Genomic DNA, 18,127 nt, shown 5'->3' on the forward strand with positions numbered 1-18,127 from the left:
GAACAATAAGACAAAAAATGGCCACAAACCAACTGCCACTTCTGAGGTGCTGGGAGCAAAAGCAGGGTAGAGCTCTTGATGCCCACACACAGCACCACCAAGGGGGTGGGCAGACCGCCTAAGCTTCGCCTCCTGCCCAACCTACCCATTCACCCTACTCTCACCGCATTTAAGGAACAAGCTCACCCCGCCCTTTGGGGAGCAAGCAAGGGAACCTGTTACTTGTTTTCGCTCCCTCATCCCAGACCAGAATTCCTGGTCTGGCCTCTTATCAATTTCTATTGATTAAAGGGTCCAGTCTTGGGAATTCCCTGGAGGTCCAGTGGTTAGGACTCGGTACTTTCACTGCCATGGCCTGGGTTCAATCTTTGGTCGGGGAACTAAGATCCCTCAAGCCGCGTGGCACGGCTTAAACAAAAAAGCAAACAGATAACATGCATTTTAAAAAATAAATAAATAAATAAATAATGAAGATTCCAATACTTGGCCACTGAAAAAGCTTGTGCAGTGTTGGGGGAAAAAAAAGAGTCCAAGGATCCGAGTCAATAACATAGGTAGTTCAAGAAATTCTTCCCAAGATTAGAAAACACTCTCCTTCAATTTTTAAAAGTATTCAAATTTTGCTCTTTACATTGAAGTACCTAATCTAAGTAGACTTGATGTGTTCAGATGACGTGAGGTAGGAAGTTTTTTCTCAGCTTTGTTGAGGTATAAATGACACACAATAAAGCTGCACATATTTAAAGCAGACAATTTGGTAAGTTTGACATAATCGAAGGAGTGAACATACCAATCACCCCCAAAGTTTCCTCTCTGTCATTCCCCCTGCCACTTCCTTCCTGCAGCCCCCCACTCCCATGCAGTAACCCAGTTAGGCCAGTTTGCATTTTCTAGAGTTTTAGCTTAATGGGATCACATAGTATATACTTTTTTTGAGGGGAGGGGTTTGGCTTCTTTCACTCATAACAATTATTTTGAGATTCATCCAAGTCTTTGGGTATATCAATAGCCCATTCCTTTTTTTTCTTTAAATTTATTTTATTTATTTATTTTTGGCTGCATTGGGTCTCCGTTGCTGCACACGGGCTTTCTCTAGTTGTGGCGAGCAAGGGCTACTCTTTGTTGAGGTGCACGGGCTTCTCATTGCAGTGGCTTCTCTTGTTGTGGAGCACGGGCTCTAGGCGCGCGGGCTTCAGTAGTTGTGGCACGTGGGCTCAGTAGTTGTGGCTCATGGGCTCTAGAATGCAGGCCCAGTAGTTGTGGTGCACGGGCTTAGTTGCTCCGCAGCATGTGAGATCTTCCCGGACCAGGGCTCAAACCCGTGTCCCCTGCCCTGGCAGGCGGATTCTTAACCACTACACCACCAGGGAAGCCCTACCCTAGCCCATTCCTTTTGATTGCTGAGTAGTATTCCACTGTATGGATGTACCACAATTTGTTTATCCATTCACCTGTTGGTGGACATTTGGGTTGTTTCTGTTTTGAATTTTACCAATAAAACTGTTATGAACATTCATATACAATTTGCTGTAGGAACATGCGCTTTCTTTTTCCTAGGGTAAATACTTAGGAGTGGAAATGGCTGAATCATACGGTAGGTGGACGTTTAGTTCTTTAAAAACTGCCAAACTATTTTCAAAAGTGGTTGTCCCATTTACATTCCCACCAGCAGGGTGTGAACGTTACAGTTTCTCCACATCCTCACCAACAGTTGGTAAGGTCAGCCTTTTAAATTTTAGCCATTCTAATAAGTGTGTAGAAGTAGCTTGTGATTTTAATTTGCATTCCCCTAATGACTAATATTTCTACGTGCTTGCTTCCACGTTATATATATTTGGTGAAGTGTGTGTTCAAGTCTTTTTGCCCATTTTTCCTATTAGGTCGTCTGTTTTCTTATTGAGTTTAAAAGTACTTAATATATTCTGGATATAAGTTCTTTGCCAGGTACAGGCTTTGCAAATATTTTCTCCCCATGTAGGACTTGTCTTTTCATTCTCTGAACAGACCCTTTTAAGGAGGAGAAGTTTTAAAATTTTATGAAATCCAATTTATCAATTTTTCCTTTTATGGATCATGCTTTTGGTGTTGCATCTGAGAAATCTTTGCCTAACCCAAGCTCACAAAGATTTTCTCCTACACTTCTTTCTAGAAGTTTTATAGTTTTAGGTTTTACATTTACGTCTATGATGGGTAACATCTTTTTTTCCTTAACAGACGTTATTGTGCACAGAAAAGTGCATAGATCACATATGTACAGTTTATTATATATTTTAAAAGTGAATATCCTTAAACCACCACCCAGGTCAAGAACTGGAATACTGACAGCACTGCAGTCTAATCACTACCATCTTCCCCTCCACAGAGGTACCACTCTCCTGTCTGTGTTAGTTTCCACTGCTGCTGTAACAAAATACCACAAATTTACTGCCTTAAAACCAAACAAATTTATTATCTTACAGTTCTGGAGATCAGAAGTTGGAAATCAGTCTTACTGGGTTAAAAATCAAGGTGTCAGCTGGGCTGTATTTCTCCTGAAGGTTCCAGTGGAGAATTCATTCCTTGCCTTTTCCAGTTTCTAGAGGTTGGATTCCTTGGCTTACGGCCACTCCAACCTCTGCTTCTGTTGTTACATCTCCTCTCTCCATAATCACATCGTCTCCTCTGACCCTGACCTTCCTGTCTCTCTCTTATAAGGACCCTTGTGAGTAAATTGGGCCCATTCAGATAATCCAGGATAACCTACCCAACTCAAAATCTGCAATCGTCACGGGGTCCAGAGATGATGACATGGACATCTTCGGGGAGTCATTAATCTGTTTGCCATACTTCCTTAAGTGAAATTCTTTATATTTTTATCACCCAGGTATAAACCCCCTAAACAAAAGTTTGGCTTGGCCTGGTTTTGAATTTTATGTAAATGAAATAATGCTGTCTGTATATTTTATGCCTTGCTTCCTTCAAATGTTTGTGAGATTCATCCACAAACATTTAATTGTAATTTTTTTATTGTTGTATACTATGTCATTATAAGAATATACTACATGGGACTTCCATGGTGGTCCAGTGGTAGGACTCCGGGCTCCTAATGCGGGAGCCCAGGTTTGATCCCTGGTGAGGGAACTAGATCCCGCATGCATGCCGCAACTAAGAGTCTGCATGCCACGACTAAGAGTCTGAATGCTGCAACTAAGAAGTCCGCACGCCACAACTAAAAAAAGATCCTGCATGCTGCAACTAAGACCCGGCTCAGCGAAAATAAATATTTTTCAAAAAGAGGATATACTACAATTTATTTATTCATTCAAATATTCATGATCATTTGGGTTATTTCCAATTTGGAGCTAGATGATATGAATAACGCATCTATCAACATTGTTTTCATGAGTCCTGGTTCCAGGGTATAGACTCAGAAGTGGAATTGTTGGGTGGGAGGATGGGTTACTGACAAATCTAAACCATTTTCTACTGGGAAATGACTTTGGTTTACTTCCTTCTAACACCGTTTCCATGGAAACATACTGGGCTAATGTAAATACGGAATGCCAGCTGTGTTCCCAGGCAACAATGCTGATTACAAAAAATGGCCCCTGATTGGTGAACGATATCAGATTGGAAGGATTATGAGTGGACTCATAGACCCCAAAGGCCTACATGACCAGGACTGAATAGAAAACTGGTTTCTCTGTGGGGTGTTTCTTACAATGGAATACGTTCCTTGTGGGGTCTTAGAAGCTGCCCTGATGATCTGTTACAAGAGGTGGCTCATGTTGTATATAAAACTTCCCTATGCCAGGGCGAGCAACACCCACCCGTACAGTATCATCCAACTGAACATGCTGAGAAGCAGCCCCTGGACGCTCAAGGAAGATGTACTGGATGCTGTTGTGCAAAGATGCTGTTGTTTCTTGTCCTCTTTCCTTCTACAGAGTTAAGTGAACCTGGTGCCAAGTGACAGCCTATTGGATCCTGTGAGTGTGATGGTCAGGTAGAGCCCAAGACTGCTTCTGGTGACCGTCCATGCAGAGTAGATGCAACCCCAGATCGCAGGGTATGTCTCTCTTCAAAGTTAATAGATAATGGGGGAAATAAACTTTTCAGGATACTCATGACAATTTAGACTCCCACCAACTGGTGGGGTCTTAGCAACCAACACTTCATAAGAGTTCTCACGGTTCCTTCTCTCCCCAGCACTTGGTATTTTGGGACACTAATTTTTGAAAATTTGGTGAATGTGTAATGACGCCTCCTTATGGCTTTCATTTGCCTTTCTCTGAATACTGATGAGTAATAATTCTTCCGTTCATCGGACATCTGAATTTCTTACTTGGTGATGTGCCCACTCAAGCCCTTCGACTGTTTTTATTTCTTTAATTTTTAAATTTTTTATTTTTTAAATTAATTAATTTATTTTTGGCTGCGTTGGGTCTTTGTTGCTGTACTTTCTCTAGTTGCGGTGAGCGGGGGTGACTCTTCGTTGAAGAGCACAGGCTCTAGGTGGGTGGGCTTCAGTAGCTGTGGCACGCGGGCTTCAGTAGTTGTGGCTCGCGGGCTTAGTTGCTCTGCAGCATGTGGGACCTTCCTGGACCAGGGCTCAAACCCGCGTCCCCTGCATTGGTAGGAGGATTCTTAACCACTGTGCCACCTGGGAAGCCTTCCTTTGACTGTTTTTAAATTGAGCTGACTCTTTAATGATTTGTAAGAGATCCTTATATGTCCTTGACGCTAGGTTCTTTGTCAGCTATGTCTTACAAATAACCTTCAGTACTGTGACTTAGTTTGCACACTCTATGGTTCTTTTGGTGAACAGGAGTTACTAATTTTAAAGTCATGGAATGTATCAATCTTTTCCTTTAAAAGTAGAGATTTCTGTAACTTAAGAAATGTTCTGCACTTTCACACATTTAGACCTTTGATCCATCTGGAATTAGTTTTGGGGACAGTGAGAGGTAAGTGTCTGGTTTCATCTTACAGTATGGATATCCAATTTTCACAGCACCATTATTAGAATCCTCCTTTTCCCATTTCTTGAAGTCAAATATCAAGTGTCCACATATGCATAGGTCTCATCCCAGTCTCTCTATTCTGTCCCATTGTCCCACTTGATTAGCCCTGCATCAATTATAAGAGATTTATTTATTTATGTCGCATCATGCTGCATGTGGGATCTTAGTTCCCCAACCAGGGATCGAACCCGTGCCCCCTGCATTGGGAGCATGGAGTCTTAACCACTGGACCGCCAGGGAAGTCCCATAAGACCTTTTTAATAAATCTTGATAACTGATAGAGCAAATCCTTCCACATTGTTCTTCTTTTAAGTAAATTTTAGTCATCTTGTTCATTGCACTTCTCTATAAACCTTAGAATCTCTTTATCAATTCCATCCATTAAAAATAAAAACTTTTAGGGCTTCCCTGGTGGCGCTAGTGGTTGAGAGTCCGCCTGCCAATGCAGGGGACTCGGGTTCGTGCCCCGGTGCGGGAAGATCCCACATGCCGCGGAGCGGCTGGGCCCGTGAGCCATGGCCGCTGAGCCTGCGCGTCCAGAGCCTGTGCTCCGCAACGGGAGAGGCCACAACAGTGAGAGGCCCGTGTACCGCAAGAAATAAATAAATAAATAAAATAAATAAAAACTTTTAGTGTTTTGTAGAGATTACATTGATTCTATAAATCAATTTGGAGATCTGACATTTTACAACACTAACTCTTCCAATCCATGAATATGGTATATTTCTACATTTATTAAATTCTTCTTCAATATCCCTCAATAAACTTTTACAATTTACTCTATCGAGGTCTTGCACACTTTTGTTAGATTTCTTCCTAGGTACTTCTTTTGGCTATTATAAATTTGTCTTTTCTTCTTCTATTTTCTAATAGCTATTGCTAACACAGGGAAATATTAATTTTGTATCCAGCCACATTGTTAAAATACCTTGTTAAGAATACCTTGTTAAAATACATTGTTAAAATACCTTGTCTCTTAGTATGTTGAAGTTACAATGACACAATCTGACTTCCAATGTTTCTTTTGAGAAATCAGTTGTCAGTCTAACTGTGGCTCCTTTGAAAGTAATGCCTTTTAAAAGTTTTCTGGCTGCTTGTATATTTTGGAAATTTCCGTATGTCCTGCATAAGCGTGGCTTTTTTGTTCATCCTGTTTTGGACTCTAAGGCATCCTTGAATCTGTGGATTCACTCTATCATTGTTTCTGGAAAGTTCTCAGATATTATCCTGTCACACATTACCTCTGTCCCGTTCTCTTTCTGTTCTTCTGAAACTTTTATTAGACAACTGTTAAACCTTCTCACTAGATCTGCAATTGTCTTGACCACCCTTCCACGTTTCTCATCTTTTTGTCTCTCTGTGCAAAATTCTGGGTGATTTCTTTGGAACAAATTCTTTCTTCAGTTTTTTTGGGGTTTTGGGGGGGTTTTTTTGGCTGCGTTGGGTCTTCGTTGCTGCGCAGAGAGTTTCTTTAGTTGTAGCAAGTGGGGGCTACTCTTCGTTGCGGTGCGCGGGCTTCTCATTGCAGTGGCCGCTCTTGCTGCAGAGCATGGGCTCTAGTGTGCGGGCTTCAATAGTTGCAGCATGCGTGCTCAGTAGTCGTGGCGCACGGACTTAGCTGCTCTGTGGCATGTGGGATCTTCCCAGACCAGGGCTTGAACCCAAGTCCCCTGCCAGCAGGATTCCTTTTTTTTGTTTTTTGCGGTACACAGGCCTCTCACTGTTGTGGCCTCTCCCATTGCAGAGCACAGGCTCCGGACGCGCAGGCTTAGCGGCCATGGCTCACGGGCCCAGCCGCTCCGCGGCATACGGGATCCTCCCAGACCGGGGCACGAACCCGTGTCCCCTGCATCGGCAGGCAGACTCTCAACCACTGCACCACCAGGGAAGTCCCTTTCTTGGGCTTTTATTTGGCTTATTGTCTATCTCCCCAGTAGAATGTAAACCACATGAGAGCAGACTCCTGTCTGTTTTGTTCACTACTGTGTCTTCAACACCTAGAACAGTACCTGGCACTTAGTAGGCACTCAACAAATATTTGTTGAATGAATATCACCAGACAACTACATCCTTTCTTGAGCTCATGAGGAACTTTACAGAGCTATATTCAGAGGACCCACCTGACCTACAGTTCTCCATAATCAAGTTTCTTAGGGCAAAGGAATCCATGGAGTCAAGATAATAAGATCATCCCTGTTGGACCTGTCTCTGGTGAGTTCCCATGAAAGACTAAGGAAAGCCAGCTCCGGCAGCCAACACACTACACACATGTACTACCATGAAACAGCCAAAATTTTGAGGTGTGTAAATCAGACAGAATTCAGCTTCCAAAAGGCAGCTCAGGGTGATATTGAGAGCTGAACAAACGGACTGATTGAAAGTCAAATGTAATAAAACTATAGAACATGTAGTAGACAGAAAAATGCCCCTCACCCTCCTGCCCAGATGTCCACATCTAAATCCCTGGACCTTGTGAATATGTCACTTGAAGTGGCAAAAAGGACTGTATCTGTGTGTTTATGAACTGTGTCACAATGAGTTGTGGTCCTAAAAACTGAAAAGAGCACTGGCCTAGAAAAGTCACATTGTTTGCAGGGCCAAATAACAAGGTCTTGAAGCAAATAGGAAAAAATCTGTCTAGGGAATTCCCTGGTGGTCCAGTGGTTAGGACTCCGTGCTTCCACTGCAGGGGGCACGGGTTCGATCTCTGGTCAGGGAACTAAGGTCCCGCATGCCACACGGCACAGCCAGGAAAAAAAAAAAATCTGTCTAGACTCTGCTGAGTTACCCACATCCTCTTTTTGCAGATGAAGAAACTACAGCCCAGAGAGGTGAAGACTTGCCCATGGTCACACAGCGCTGATGTGCCAGGACCAGGATTCTAATGCAGGTTTCACTGACTCCAGAAGGTGAATCTTTCCCCCTTAACCACCTTTTTTGAAGGTGTGGGGCTGTGCTAAGCACTAAATACTCATATTCCTACTGGAGCCTGAACACAACTCCCCCAGGGAGATGCTTTCAATAACCCCATTTTTCAGATGAGGAAGGTAAGGCTCAAAGAGGTTATGACACATGCTCCTAAGTAAGATCCACAAAGTCTGGTCTCAGAACCCACCTGCCTGTCCAGGGCTCTGGTCTGCTCCTGCAGCTCCTTGACCTCAGCCTGCGCCCGGACCTGGCACTTGAGCAGGTGACCCATGTTTTCCAGCCTCTTGCTGTCCTGCTGCCGCGTGACCTGGCTCTGGGCAATGCTGATCTGGACCTGCAGCTTGTCCCGCACCCCTTCCAGGCGCTGGATCTCCTCACTGCCCAGGCAGGGAAGTGGAGGGGAAGCCAGAAAGGGGCAGAGCTCAGCCTCACTAAAGTCCAGACACACTGGGCCTTCCTTCCCCCGTCAGCCCCAGGAGGAGGCCAGCACCCACCTCCTCAACAGCCCCGCCCCAGCTCCAGGGCCCCAGGTGCTTGGCTCACAGTTGCTTGTTGATGCGCTGGTGGACCTCCTTGCTGTAGGCTCGCCTTTCACCCTCCATCACTTTGCATTGCCGCTGCAGTCTGCTCAGCTCCCAATCCACTGAGGTGGGACCAGGCCAGGGAGGGATTCCATAGGAATCCAGGTTCCAGCCCCTCCCTCCCCAGCACCTAGGAATTCTGGCTCCCTGAGGGTCTCACAAACTTCACCTGAACTGCAGACCCAGTTCCCAACACCACTCTAGGGCTGCACCTCAGTTCCTGTATCCCTCAAGCTTCCTCATCCCTTCACACTTCCTGTACCCCAAGCCGACCTTCGCATTTTTCCCCTAAACCCACTCCTACCCGGGGCTTGGGCACACATGTTTCCCCACTAGAGGGCACTCCTGGGAGGACTCACAGTCCTCAGGGACCAGAAGCACAGGACCTGGAACTTGGGAAAGCTGAGGACAGGTGCCAAGACCCCCAGGGCACCATTGCTGTTCCCTCCCTCCCCTTCAGCCCACTGCCCAACCTTCCTCAGCCCCACCTCCCGCCTCCTCGCTCTCAGCCCATCCCCCTGGCTCAGGCCTCATCCTCCCCTTTCTGGACTGTCACCCGGTCACCCCAGCCTCCTCCCTAACCTCCTGGCCTCCCCTCACAGCTCCAGAGGGTCTTTCTATACCTAGAGCTGTCACAGACCTCCCTGGCGCACCAGCATCTCCAGGACAAAGTCCCAGCTCTTCACCCTGGTGTTCAAGGGCCCACAAACCCAACCCTACCCACCTCTCTGGTCTCTTCCACTAGCTCCCCAACTCTCACGGCCCAGTGGTTCTCATCCAGGAGCAATTGTGCCCCCTTAAAGACATATGGCCATGTCTAAAGACACTTTTGATTGTATGGTGCGGGGGCAGGTTGGGGGGTGCTACTGACATGAAGTGGGTAGAGGCCAGGGATGCACTGAGCATCCTCCAACACACAGGACAGTCCCCCGGATAGCAAGGAATGATCTGACATCTGACCCCAAGGGTCAACAATGTGGAGACTGAGAAAGCTTGCTCTAGTCATATGCTGTTCTCTCTGCGGAAACACTCTTCCCTTCCTTCTCCTGTTGGTAATTCCTGAGAGAAGTTCTGGGCCCCGCTCAAACTTCTGCAGTAAGTCTTCCCGGCCGTTCCACTCCCCAGGCTTGGCCCGCCCATCTGCCCGGCTCCACCTCCATTCTGGAGCCTGTGCGTTTCCCCACTAGAGGGCGCTCCTGAAGTCCCTCCCTGTCCCCAGTGCCTTGCTGCACAGGACCTGAAACGTGGGAAAACCGGGAAAAGAATGAATGAAATAAAGAATGTATGAATTACCCGTTCCCTCCAGGAAGGCCTCGCTTCCATCCTCGGAACGAGCGCTCCCAGCAGAGAGTCCTAAAGGCATCTTGGCCAAAGAGCGTGGGGCTCCTGTAGGGGTGGCACAGGACCCCTTCAGACGGCGAGCAGGAGAGGGCTATAGGAGGAGGGCGGGCGATGAACAGCGAGGGACTAGGAATTGGAAGAGAGTGACCCCAGAACTAGCTCTGGCCTTTCTTTGAGTCTCAATTTCTCCAGTGGGTTGGAGTGGGACACCTCTAGGGTCTCTTCCCATGCCTCTCCCGACCTCCCACCTCTCACATTCTCTGTCTTGCGTCGCGGCTCTGACTCTGGCGGGGGGTCTTCTAGGCTCTCGGTATCTCCGAGGCGGGGCTGTTTGGGGAGGGGGCACAGAGGAGGGGGAAATCCCCCCAACCCCGTCGGCTGAGGGGAGTGAGGCCTGGTCCCTACCTGCTGGGCTGGAGTGCCTGACATGTCCTGGATGCTCCAAGCTCACTGTTGTGGTCTGGTTACTGGGGAGATGAGGGGCCAATGACGCCTGAGGACAGCAGCCGGGGAGGGACCAAGGCCACCGAAGAAAGCCGTGGGAGGGGAGACTGGGGAGGAGAGGCCGAGGAGGCCACGAGGAGACCTGCGGGGAGCTCGGGTGCTATGAGCAGATGAGTTAGGGGAGCCCTGCGAGGGGCGGGGCTAGAGGGCTGCGATGGGCGTGGGTTCGGGGTCCTGCCAGGGGCGGGACCTGTGGGGGCGGGACTGTAGGCCTTGTAAGGGGCAGGGTTGGGAGGGCCTGTGAGGGCGGGACTGTAGCCCTTGCGAGGGGCGGAGCTGTAGAGGACTATGAAGGGCGGGACTGAAAAGGCCTCTGAGGAGAGGGACTGGGTGGGCCTGAGGGGCGGGGCTTCAGGGGAGGGCAGAGCTGCCGGGGCCGGAGAGGGTTGGGGCTGGCGAACCTCAGTAGGGAGTCAGAAACCCGTCCAGGCCGGGGCTTCGGAGCCTTGAGAGGGGAGGGGGAAGGATACCTGTAGAGGGCGGGGCTGAGGGCATTGTGAGGGGTGGGGCTTCGAGGACTGAAAGGGGCGTGGCTGGAAGAACACGGGAGGGGTCTGGTGGGAGGGCGCCGGAAGAGAGCGGATTCCCAAGACTTGTGGCGGGGGTGAGGGACGACTAACCCGGAGGCACTCAGGCTCAGAGATCCTGGGGAAGGATGGTCGAGATGGTCTATTTGGGGAGCACAGGGTTGTGATGGCTGGGCTGTGTTTCCAGGAGGGAGAGGCAGTAGCTAAAAGAGCCTGTGGAGGCAGGGCTGGGACGGAAACGTCTGAAAGGCTTTGGAACTGGGCCAAGGTCCTTCGGGACGGGGCGTGAGAGATGCGTGTCTTAAGCTGATTAAGACCACGTTATTTTGAGGATTCATCAGCAGGCACGCGGTGCCGATGCCGGAAATTGTGAGGGGGGAGGAGCGCTCACCGCCGCCTCAGGTCCTCGAAGCGGCTGACTACGCATGCGCGGCCAACGGCCTCCGGAGAGGCAGCCAAAAACCCACAGCCGCTTTAGAGGTCCGCGCACTGAGAGGCGGGAGTGGGCGGGGCCTAGGGCGCTCCGTGCCATCCCTGCTTTCCGGCCACGCCCCCATGGCGGCGCCCCTAGCCCCGCAGGGCACGCCCTGTTGACGGCAGGCTGTTGCCCCCTTGACAACAGGCGGCTTCCCCCGTGGGCCTCTACAGAGCGGGCTGGCAGTAGGCACCGCTCCCTGCAGGCTGGGTGTGCCCGATGCCTGCGGTTTCCTGTGGGAGGAAGCGGCCCGCGGGCGCTCAGCTCGTAGCTTTGGAGGCCCAGGAGGGGGAGATCCCCCCCACCGCCCTCGGGCCCCCTGATTCTCCCCCTTCTATAGGGCCCTAGCAAGGGGGACCCCCTGCCCGAACACCCCCGGGGTGCCCAACTCTGGCGCTGATTCCGCTCTGGGAGCTTGATTCAGAGTCCTAGCCTCCTGTTCCCCACCTCCCCCCCTCAAATTCCATCTCCCTAGACCCTAGTCCCCAGACTCCTCCCAGAACCCAGGTCCAGTCCCCTTGCCTCCTTGAAGAGCATACGATCTCAGTCCCTCATTTTTCCCCCAGTGACCCAGGCTTTCTAACTTACCTGGGGAACTGATTTCAGACCTCCAGTCTCTTGTCCTTCTCAAAGATGTAAACTGGAACTACTTTATTCCCCACCCCCAGGGACCTTCATTTTGTACCCCCAACTTTGTAGTCTTGGGACCCAATGGACCCAAGACTTTGCCCCTTCCCCAAATCCTAGAGACCTTGATCTTGGGTCTCCCAGTACTGAATCCACTCAGGGCCCCAGTGTCTGGTATGACAAGCACATACAACAGTGCTTACTTGGTGCCAGGCACTCCTCCAAGAACTGCTCCATGATGTATTTACTATTATTATTTCGATTTTACAGATAAAGAAACTGTGGCATAAAGAGATTAGTAACTTGCCCCAAATCACAGCTAATGAGTAAAGCAGTTTCAATTTGAATCCAGCCAGCATATCTCTATAGAGTCTGTGCTATAGTGATACCCAGCTTCCAGGTCTCCCGAGTACCCACCCAGTCACTGAACTGCCCTTCCCTCACCCCCTCAGGGAGCCCAGATGACCAGCCATTCTCCCTCCCTCTAGCTCTGGCCCAATCAGATACCCAGACATCCCATCGTTTAGTTCCCTTCCCTTGTAGGGACCCAGGATTTCAGTTCTCCAGCTCTTAATTCCATATTCCAGATATCTGGTTCCCTGTCCCTCATTTTTCACCAAGCACCCAACCCTGCCAAGAGACCCAGGTACTTAGTGGTGATCACCCCCCACTGTAATTCAGTAACCCAAGAATTAAATAACAATGATAACAATAATAGTTGACATTAAGTCCCTGGTACTGCACTTCTGTTTAAAACCCTCCACTGGTTTCCAACTGCACTTAGAATAAAATCCAAACTCCTCCTCTAGGCTTCAAGGGCCCTCTTTGATTTCCCTTCCTACCACTCTCTCTTGTTCCCTATGTTCTGGCCACACTGGCCCTTCTGTCTTCTTCTCAAACAACCTGAACTTGTTCTCAAAGGCCTGTGCACGTCCTCTCCCTGCCCCGCATTCAGATGACTCCCGTCTGCAAGTCTCAGCTCAGATGTCACCTCCTCAGAGAGGCCTGGCCAGATCACCCTTTTAAAGTAGCCTCCCATCATTAGCAGTGTCACTCTATTTTATTTCCTTCAAAGCCTTTATCACTATCTGAAATCTATCTTCTTCACTGATGTTTTGTCTTTATCGTCCCTCTCCCTCAACTAGAAGGGAAACTCCATAAGAGCAGCAGGGCTCCCATCTGTTTTCTTCATTATTCACTCCTGGTTCATAATAAATGTCCAATGAATGTTTGATGAGGAAAGGAATAAACATGTTAGGTGTGTTAGTGTACTGGTATTACCTTATTCGTTTAGAATAAGTATCAGAATTATTATCAGTATTAGTATATTGTCAGTATTATGAGTAGTATTGTACCCACCTCATAGATTAGGAAACTGAGGCTCAGAGAGTTGAAATAATTGGTCAAGGTCCCCCGGGCAGGAAACAGTAGCCCTGGGTTCTTAACTTCCACCTCCTGCCCCCTTCTGGAGTTCCACACTTCCTCATTTCCCATCCCCTGACCCCCACCATGGCGCCAACGCCACCAGCCCTCACCTCACTCCACGCTGCAGGAATCTGGCCTCATACCTCAGTCTCCCATCCCTCTGAGGATTCATTCCTAAGCCCCATCAAGGAAAGCAGACATCAGTCTCAGGACCAGTCCCAGAGCAGAGGCCTGAGAATCAAATCCTCCCACCCCTGATGCTTGCCCCACCTGAGGGCCCCAGCTCTGTTCCCTTCCTGCCAAGGACGCATCATCTCAACCGCAGGAGGGAGCCCCAGAAGATGCCTGTCTGGGGGCAGTGGGTGGGGGCCCAGAGAATGAGGAATCCAAGTGCCTGGGCCCTCCCTCTGGCTGCAGACCTCAGCTGGGTGTGGTGAGGGTGGGTATAAAAGGGTCAGTATATATTGAGAGGAGCAGAGAAAGAGAAACCAGGAGAGTGAGGAGAGAGAGGAGGAAGGAGGTACAGACAGTGAGGACAGGACCGAGAGAGACAAGAGGCAGAAGGAGAGAGAGAGGGAGAGAGGGAGACGGGGAGAGAGAGAGAGTTCCGGGATTGGAGGGGAGAAGGAGGGAGAGAGCAAGAGGGGAGAGGGAGGGAGGGAGGGAGGAAGGCGGTGAGAGGCGGGGGCCTCGACAGGGTGGAAGGAGGGAGGAGAAGGGCGGGGCACGGAGGCCCAAGCGAGGGACGAGACTCAACTCTGACATTTTCCGCCGCGCTCGGTAAGTTTCCAATCCGTTATTCAGACTGGGATTTCTTTCTTTACCTGGGTGTGCAGCAGTTTGGAAAGGAGACCCCCCAGCTTGGGAGAAGCTTGGAAATCCTTGTAATTTAAGAAGTGATCTCTTTGCACTTGGGGTGGAGACTTGGGAAGGGGTGGAGCCCGGCAAAGTTTGAGGGTTCCCAACAGAGCCTCCCCACCCGAAAACTTCCTGCTGTTTTTTTCCTGTGGCTGTCCACTCCCCCCGAGGACCCTGAGGTCAGGGCTTCTCGTGAGAACAAGCAGAGTCTGGGGACCCTTCAGCCACCTCCCCCCACCCCTCTCCCGCCCTTTCTGGACACTTGAAGGGTCATGGGAAGCTGTCTCCTCCTTCTTGGGCCTCTCCCCACTCCCAACACGGATCTTGTCCACTTTCCCTACAAGGTGTCTAGTAGACACTAGTCTGGCAGCAGGGTGGGGTGTGGACCTCATGGGCATAGCCAGGGGCTGGGGTTTCCCTGGTGTTTGGGAGGCAAGGGGGCGAGATGAGTCACCGACCAGATGACTCACCGGGTCCCCCTTCCTCCCCCCACCCCAGGAGAGGAGTGGGGTGACTCAAGTATGCCTGATTCTGGGGGCAGACTCCAGATTCTGATGAATCTGAACAGGTGGCAATATGAATTTTCAGAACCTGGCCCATAGGTGCCCAGGGACAGGGCTCTGAGGAGATGGGGGCCACATTGCTAGTCTTACTCATTCCCGACCCGAGAGTCCATCCCTGGCCCCCTGCAGGCCCTGGGGAATTCAGGAGTCCGGGCCCCGGGCCCCCAGCCCCCTCCTCCTTCAGACCCAGGAGTCTGGAGCCCAGCCTCCTCCTCTCTCAGACCGGGAGTCCGGGGCTCCTAGCCCCCTTTTCCATTAGACCTGGGAGTCTGGACTCAGCCCCCTTCTCCACCAGAATTCAGACATGTCCCCCGCCCCTGTGCCAACCTCTTGACGTGATGGTCTCCTGACGTCCCCATCCAGGCTTCCAGCGCAGCCATGTCACTCCTCCTGCTAGTGGTCTCTGCCCTTCACATCCTCATTCTCATCCTGCTTTTCGTGGCCACTCTGGACAAGGTAAGCTTATTTGGAGTAGGAGCCTCCCGCTCTCCTGCAGACTCCTGCCACACCCCTCCGCTAGTCACTCCGGCCCCGCCCCCTTTCCCTAGCACTCACCCTTCTGAGCTCTGCCTCCACCCTACGTGCCTCCCCCCGGCCCCACTTTCCTACTAAATCCATGCTTTCCCATGGCACCTTGCCCTTTTCCTAACCCTTCCTAGTTTCCCTAACTTTGTCCTTGTTCCTCTGTCCATCCCAGTCCTGGTGGGCCCTCCCCGGGAAGGAGTCCCTGAATCTCTGGTACGACTGCACATGGAACAGTGACAACAAAACGTGGGCCTGCAGTAATGTCAGCGAGAATGGTGAGGGGTGAGGGGCATTGGAAACTGGTCTGCAAAAGGGAGGGGTAACCCCAAGTATCCTCCCGGGACCAAGGATTGGGAACCCCCCAAGGTTTGAGTGGGCGGGTCTGGGTCCCCATGCTGAGTGACAGAAGCTGATGTATGATGACCCATCTATCTGGATGGTAGGGGGAAGTATGCTCATATTCTAAAGAGGATGGGCTAAAAGCCCCACTCCCTATGATTCAGAAGGAATGGAGGCCACATGCTCTAGGTTTAAAGAAAGGGGGAAAAACTCCCAAGATTCTGAGGAGACATGATTATGTTTCCAAAGTTCTAAGGAGACAGGTGTTCTGAAGGGGTGGCTGGGACCAATCTTTCCAAGTTCCAGTGGGGCGGACCACATTACGTTTCTAAAGAGGTGAGGCTGAATCCTTCTAAGGTTCTAAAGAAGTGGGGCCAGGTGCATCTGAGTTCTAAAGGGGCGGAGCTGCATGCATAGAAATTTTGAAGTCAAGGTGAAAGATTAAATGCTTTTTGCCTAAGAGCAAGTAAGAATTTTTGCTCTCCTTCTATACAACATTGTACTGGAGGTAGCCAAAGCAACAAGGCAAGAAAAAGAAATAAAAGGCATAAAGATGGGAAAGGAAGAAGTAAAAATGTCTTGATTCCCAGTGAACATCTTTATATAGAAAATCCTAAAGAATCTGCAAACAGCTTCTAGAACTGATAAGGGAATTTAGGAAAGTTACAGGAATTGAGGTCGATATAAGTTATACTACTAAGTATGTAAGGTTGTATGTCTCTAAATGGAAGAAGGGTTGGTGGGGGCAATGACGAGCAAGCAGGTGGAGCTGGAACTCTGGACCTGCTGTGACTTCCACCTCTGTCTCCTATTGCAGGCTGGCTGAAGGCGGTACAGGTCCTCATGGTGCTTTCCCTCATCCTCTGCTGTCTGTCCTTCATCCTGTTCATGTTCCAGCTCTACACCATGCGGCGAGGAGGGCTCTTCTATGCCACTGGCCTCTGCCAGCTTTGCACCAGTGAGCACTGTTCCCTGGGAATTCAAGGGAAGGGAGGAGGCCTGTGAGGATGTGGGGGGGGGGAGCTGAGAATGGACATCTGATGAATGAAAACAATTCTCAACAACCCAAAGACCACCTGAGCTTCCTCCCTTGGCTACCTCTCTGCCCCAGGGACTTAGGGGAGTTGTAGTTTTCAGTGACTTGGTGGTTTGTGGTGCGCAGCTCTGAGTTATGGGGGAACTGGCACTTAGGGCTTCAGGGAGCCAGGGCTGGGGAAGGGGGTGTGGACAAATAATTTAGATCCCAGGGATGAAGGGGTGCCAGCAGGGATAGGTAGCTAATTAATACGCCAGGAGAGAACTCCGAATCATAATGGTAGTGGTTTTATAATGTCAGCCAGCTGCTGTTTCTTGTGGACCTACTATGTATCAGACACTTCAGGGAGTTTTATGTACTTTTCAGTTTTTTGACTTCAGGTGCAAAGGACTAAGTTAATCATAGTCATCAGTTTGGGGGAACATTATCTTTCTAGGTTCCCTCTCGTTCTATTAATTCACTATCTGTGCGCTTGGCTTGTAGAAAGGTGCTCAAAAGTATTCCTTGAATGGATGGATGGATGAGTAGGTATTTTCGTCCCATTTAATGGATGAGTAAGGGGGGCCCGAAAAAATTAACTAAATTGCCCAAGGCCAGTCTGCAGTGGCCCCGAGGCATGGCGCTGGCGGAGCGAACCACAACTCCCAGCAGGCAGCGGTGCTGCGCACTCGCCCTCCCGCGGCTTCTTTGGCCCGTGGGTTGTTGGGAAATGCAGTCTTCTTGTGCGGGTCCTGCGTGACGCGTGGTTGCCATCTCCCCACAGGCGTGGCGGTGTTTACCGGGGCGCTGATCTACGCCATTCACGCCGAGGAGATCCTGGCGGAGCGCCCATCAGGGGGCAGCTTCGGTTACTGCTTCGCCCTGGCCTGGGTGGCCTTCCCCCTCGCCCTGGCCAGCGGCATCATCTACATCCACTTGCGGAAGCGGGAGTGAGGGCCGCGCGTCCCCTCGTCTCCCCAGCCGGCTCCCCGCCCCTCCACCTCACCCCGAAGCCCCCACCCCGCCTCCAGAAAATAAAACCATTTAACCGCTCGTTCTACCTTTGCCTCCTTCCTTCCTTCCTTCTTCTGGGTCCCAGGCTGCTCGTGCCTGATCTTTCCTGAATGGGGACAGCCCCCATCAGCAGCAGCTTGGTCTTCAGAACGTCTAGCTCCAGGCCCCCATCTCTCTCTAACTTGGGATACAGGAGCCCGCGGTCCCAGCAGCCCTTCTTCCCCTTCCACAGACCCGAGGCCCCCGGGCCCTCCGGTCTCAAAACTCAGGATTCCTCCCAAGACTAGACCTTCAGGCACTTCTAGGTAAGAACCAGGAATCTGTGTTTCCAGTCCTCTCTCCTTGGCCAAGGGTCTCTCTCAACCAGCGAGGCTGTGTGTCTTGTTCTAGATTGCTGTTAGA

At 50.3% G+C, this 18,127-nt stretch overlaps 2 protein-coding genes across 7 annotated transcripts in view; one reads left to right on the plus strand and one right to left on the minus strand.

The window, feature by feature from the left end:
• CCDC114 (coiled-coil domain containing 114) overlaps positions 1–10,539 on the minus strand; it is a 33,353-nt gene extending 22,814 nt beyond the window's left edge. The window contains exons 1-4 of one of the 5 annotated variants that reach the window (XM_029209246.1): positions 10,259–10,539; positions 9,806–9,898; positions 8,475–8,574; positions 8,119–8,308 (exon numbers count right to left, since the gene is read on the minus strand). In XM_029209246.1, the coding sequence (XP_029065079.1) occupies positions 8,119–8,308; positions 8,475–8,574; positions 9,806–9,875 (360 nt within the window). In that variant the 5' untranslated portion in view covers positions 9,876–9,898; positions 10,259–10,539. Of the gene's footprint in view, positions 1–8,118; positions 8,309–8,425; positions 8,575–9,805; positions 9,945–10,258 lie in introns of all 5 variants that reach the window. The other 4 variants (XM_029209239.1, XM_029209253.1, XM_029209261.1 and 1 more) reach the window with 4 other exon arrangements.
• Positions 10,540–14,099: 3,560 nt separating this feature from the next.
• EMP3 (epithelial membrane protein 3) lies at positions 14,100–17,765 on the plus strand. Of its 2 annotated transcripts, none has more exons than XM_029209291.1 (5): positions 14,100–14,191; positions 15,196–15,288; positions 15,530–15,632; positions 16,514–16,654; positions 17,496–17,765. In XM_029209291.1, exons 2-5 carry the CDS (start codon positions 15,211–15,213, stop codon positions 17,663–17,665), a joined length of 492 nt encoding a protein of 163 aa, XP_029065124.1. In that variant the 5' UTR covers positions 14,100–14,191; positions 15,196–15,210; the 3' UTR covers positions 17,666–17,765. The 2 variants fall into 2 exon arrangements, with proteins under 2 accessions (XP_029065124.1, XP_029065115.1); XM_029209282.1 differs by lacking the exon at positions 14,100–14,191 and adding an exon at positions 14,589–14,613.
• The last annotated feature ends 362 nt before the right edge of the window (positions 17,766–18,127 follow it).

This window comes from Monodon monoceros, unplaced genomic scaffold (genome assembly GCF_005190385.1).
Source record: "Monodon monoceros isolate NGI ecotype Baffin Bay Population unplaced genomic scaffold, NGI_Narwhal_1 Super_Scaffold_10, whole genome shotgun sequence".
Taxonomy (NCBI): Eukaryota; Metazoa; Chordata; class Mammalia; order Artiodactyla; family Monodontidae; genus Monodon; species Monodon monoceros.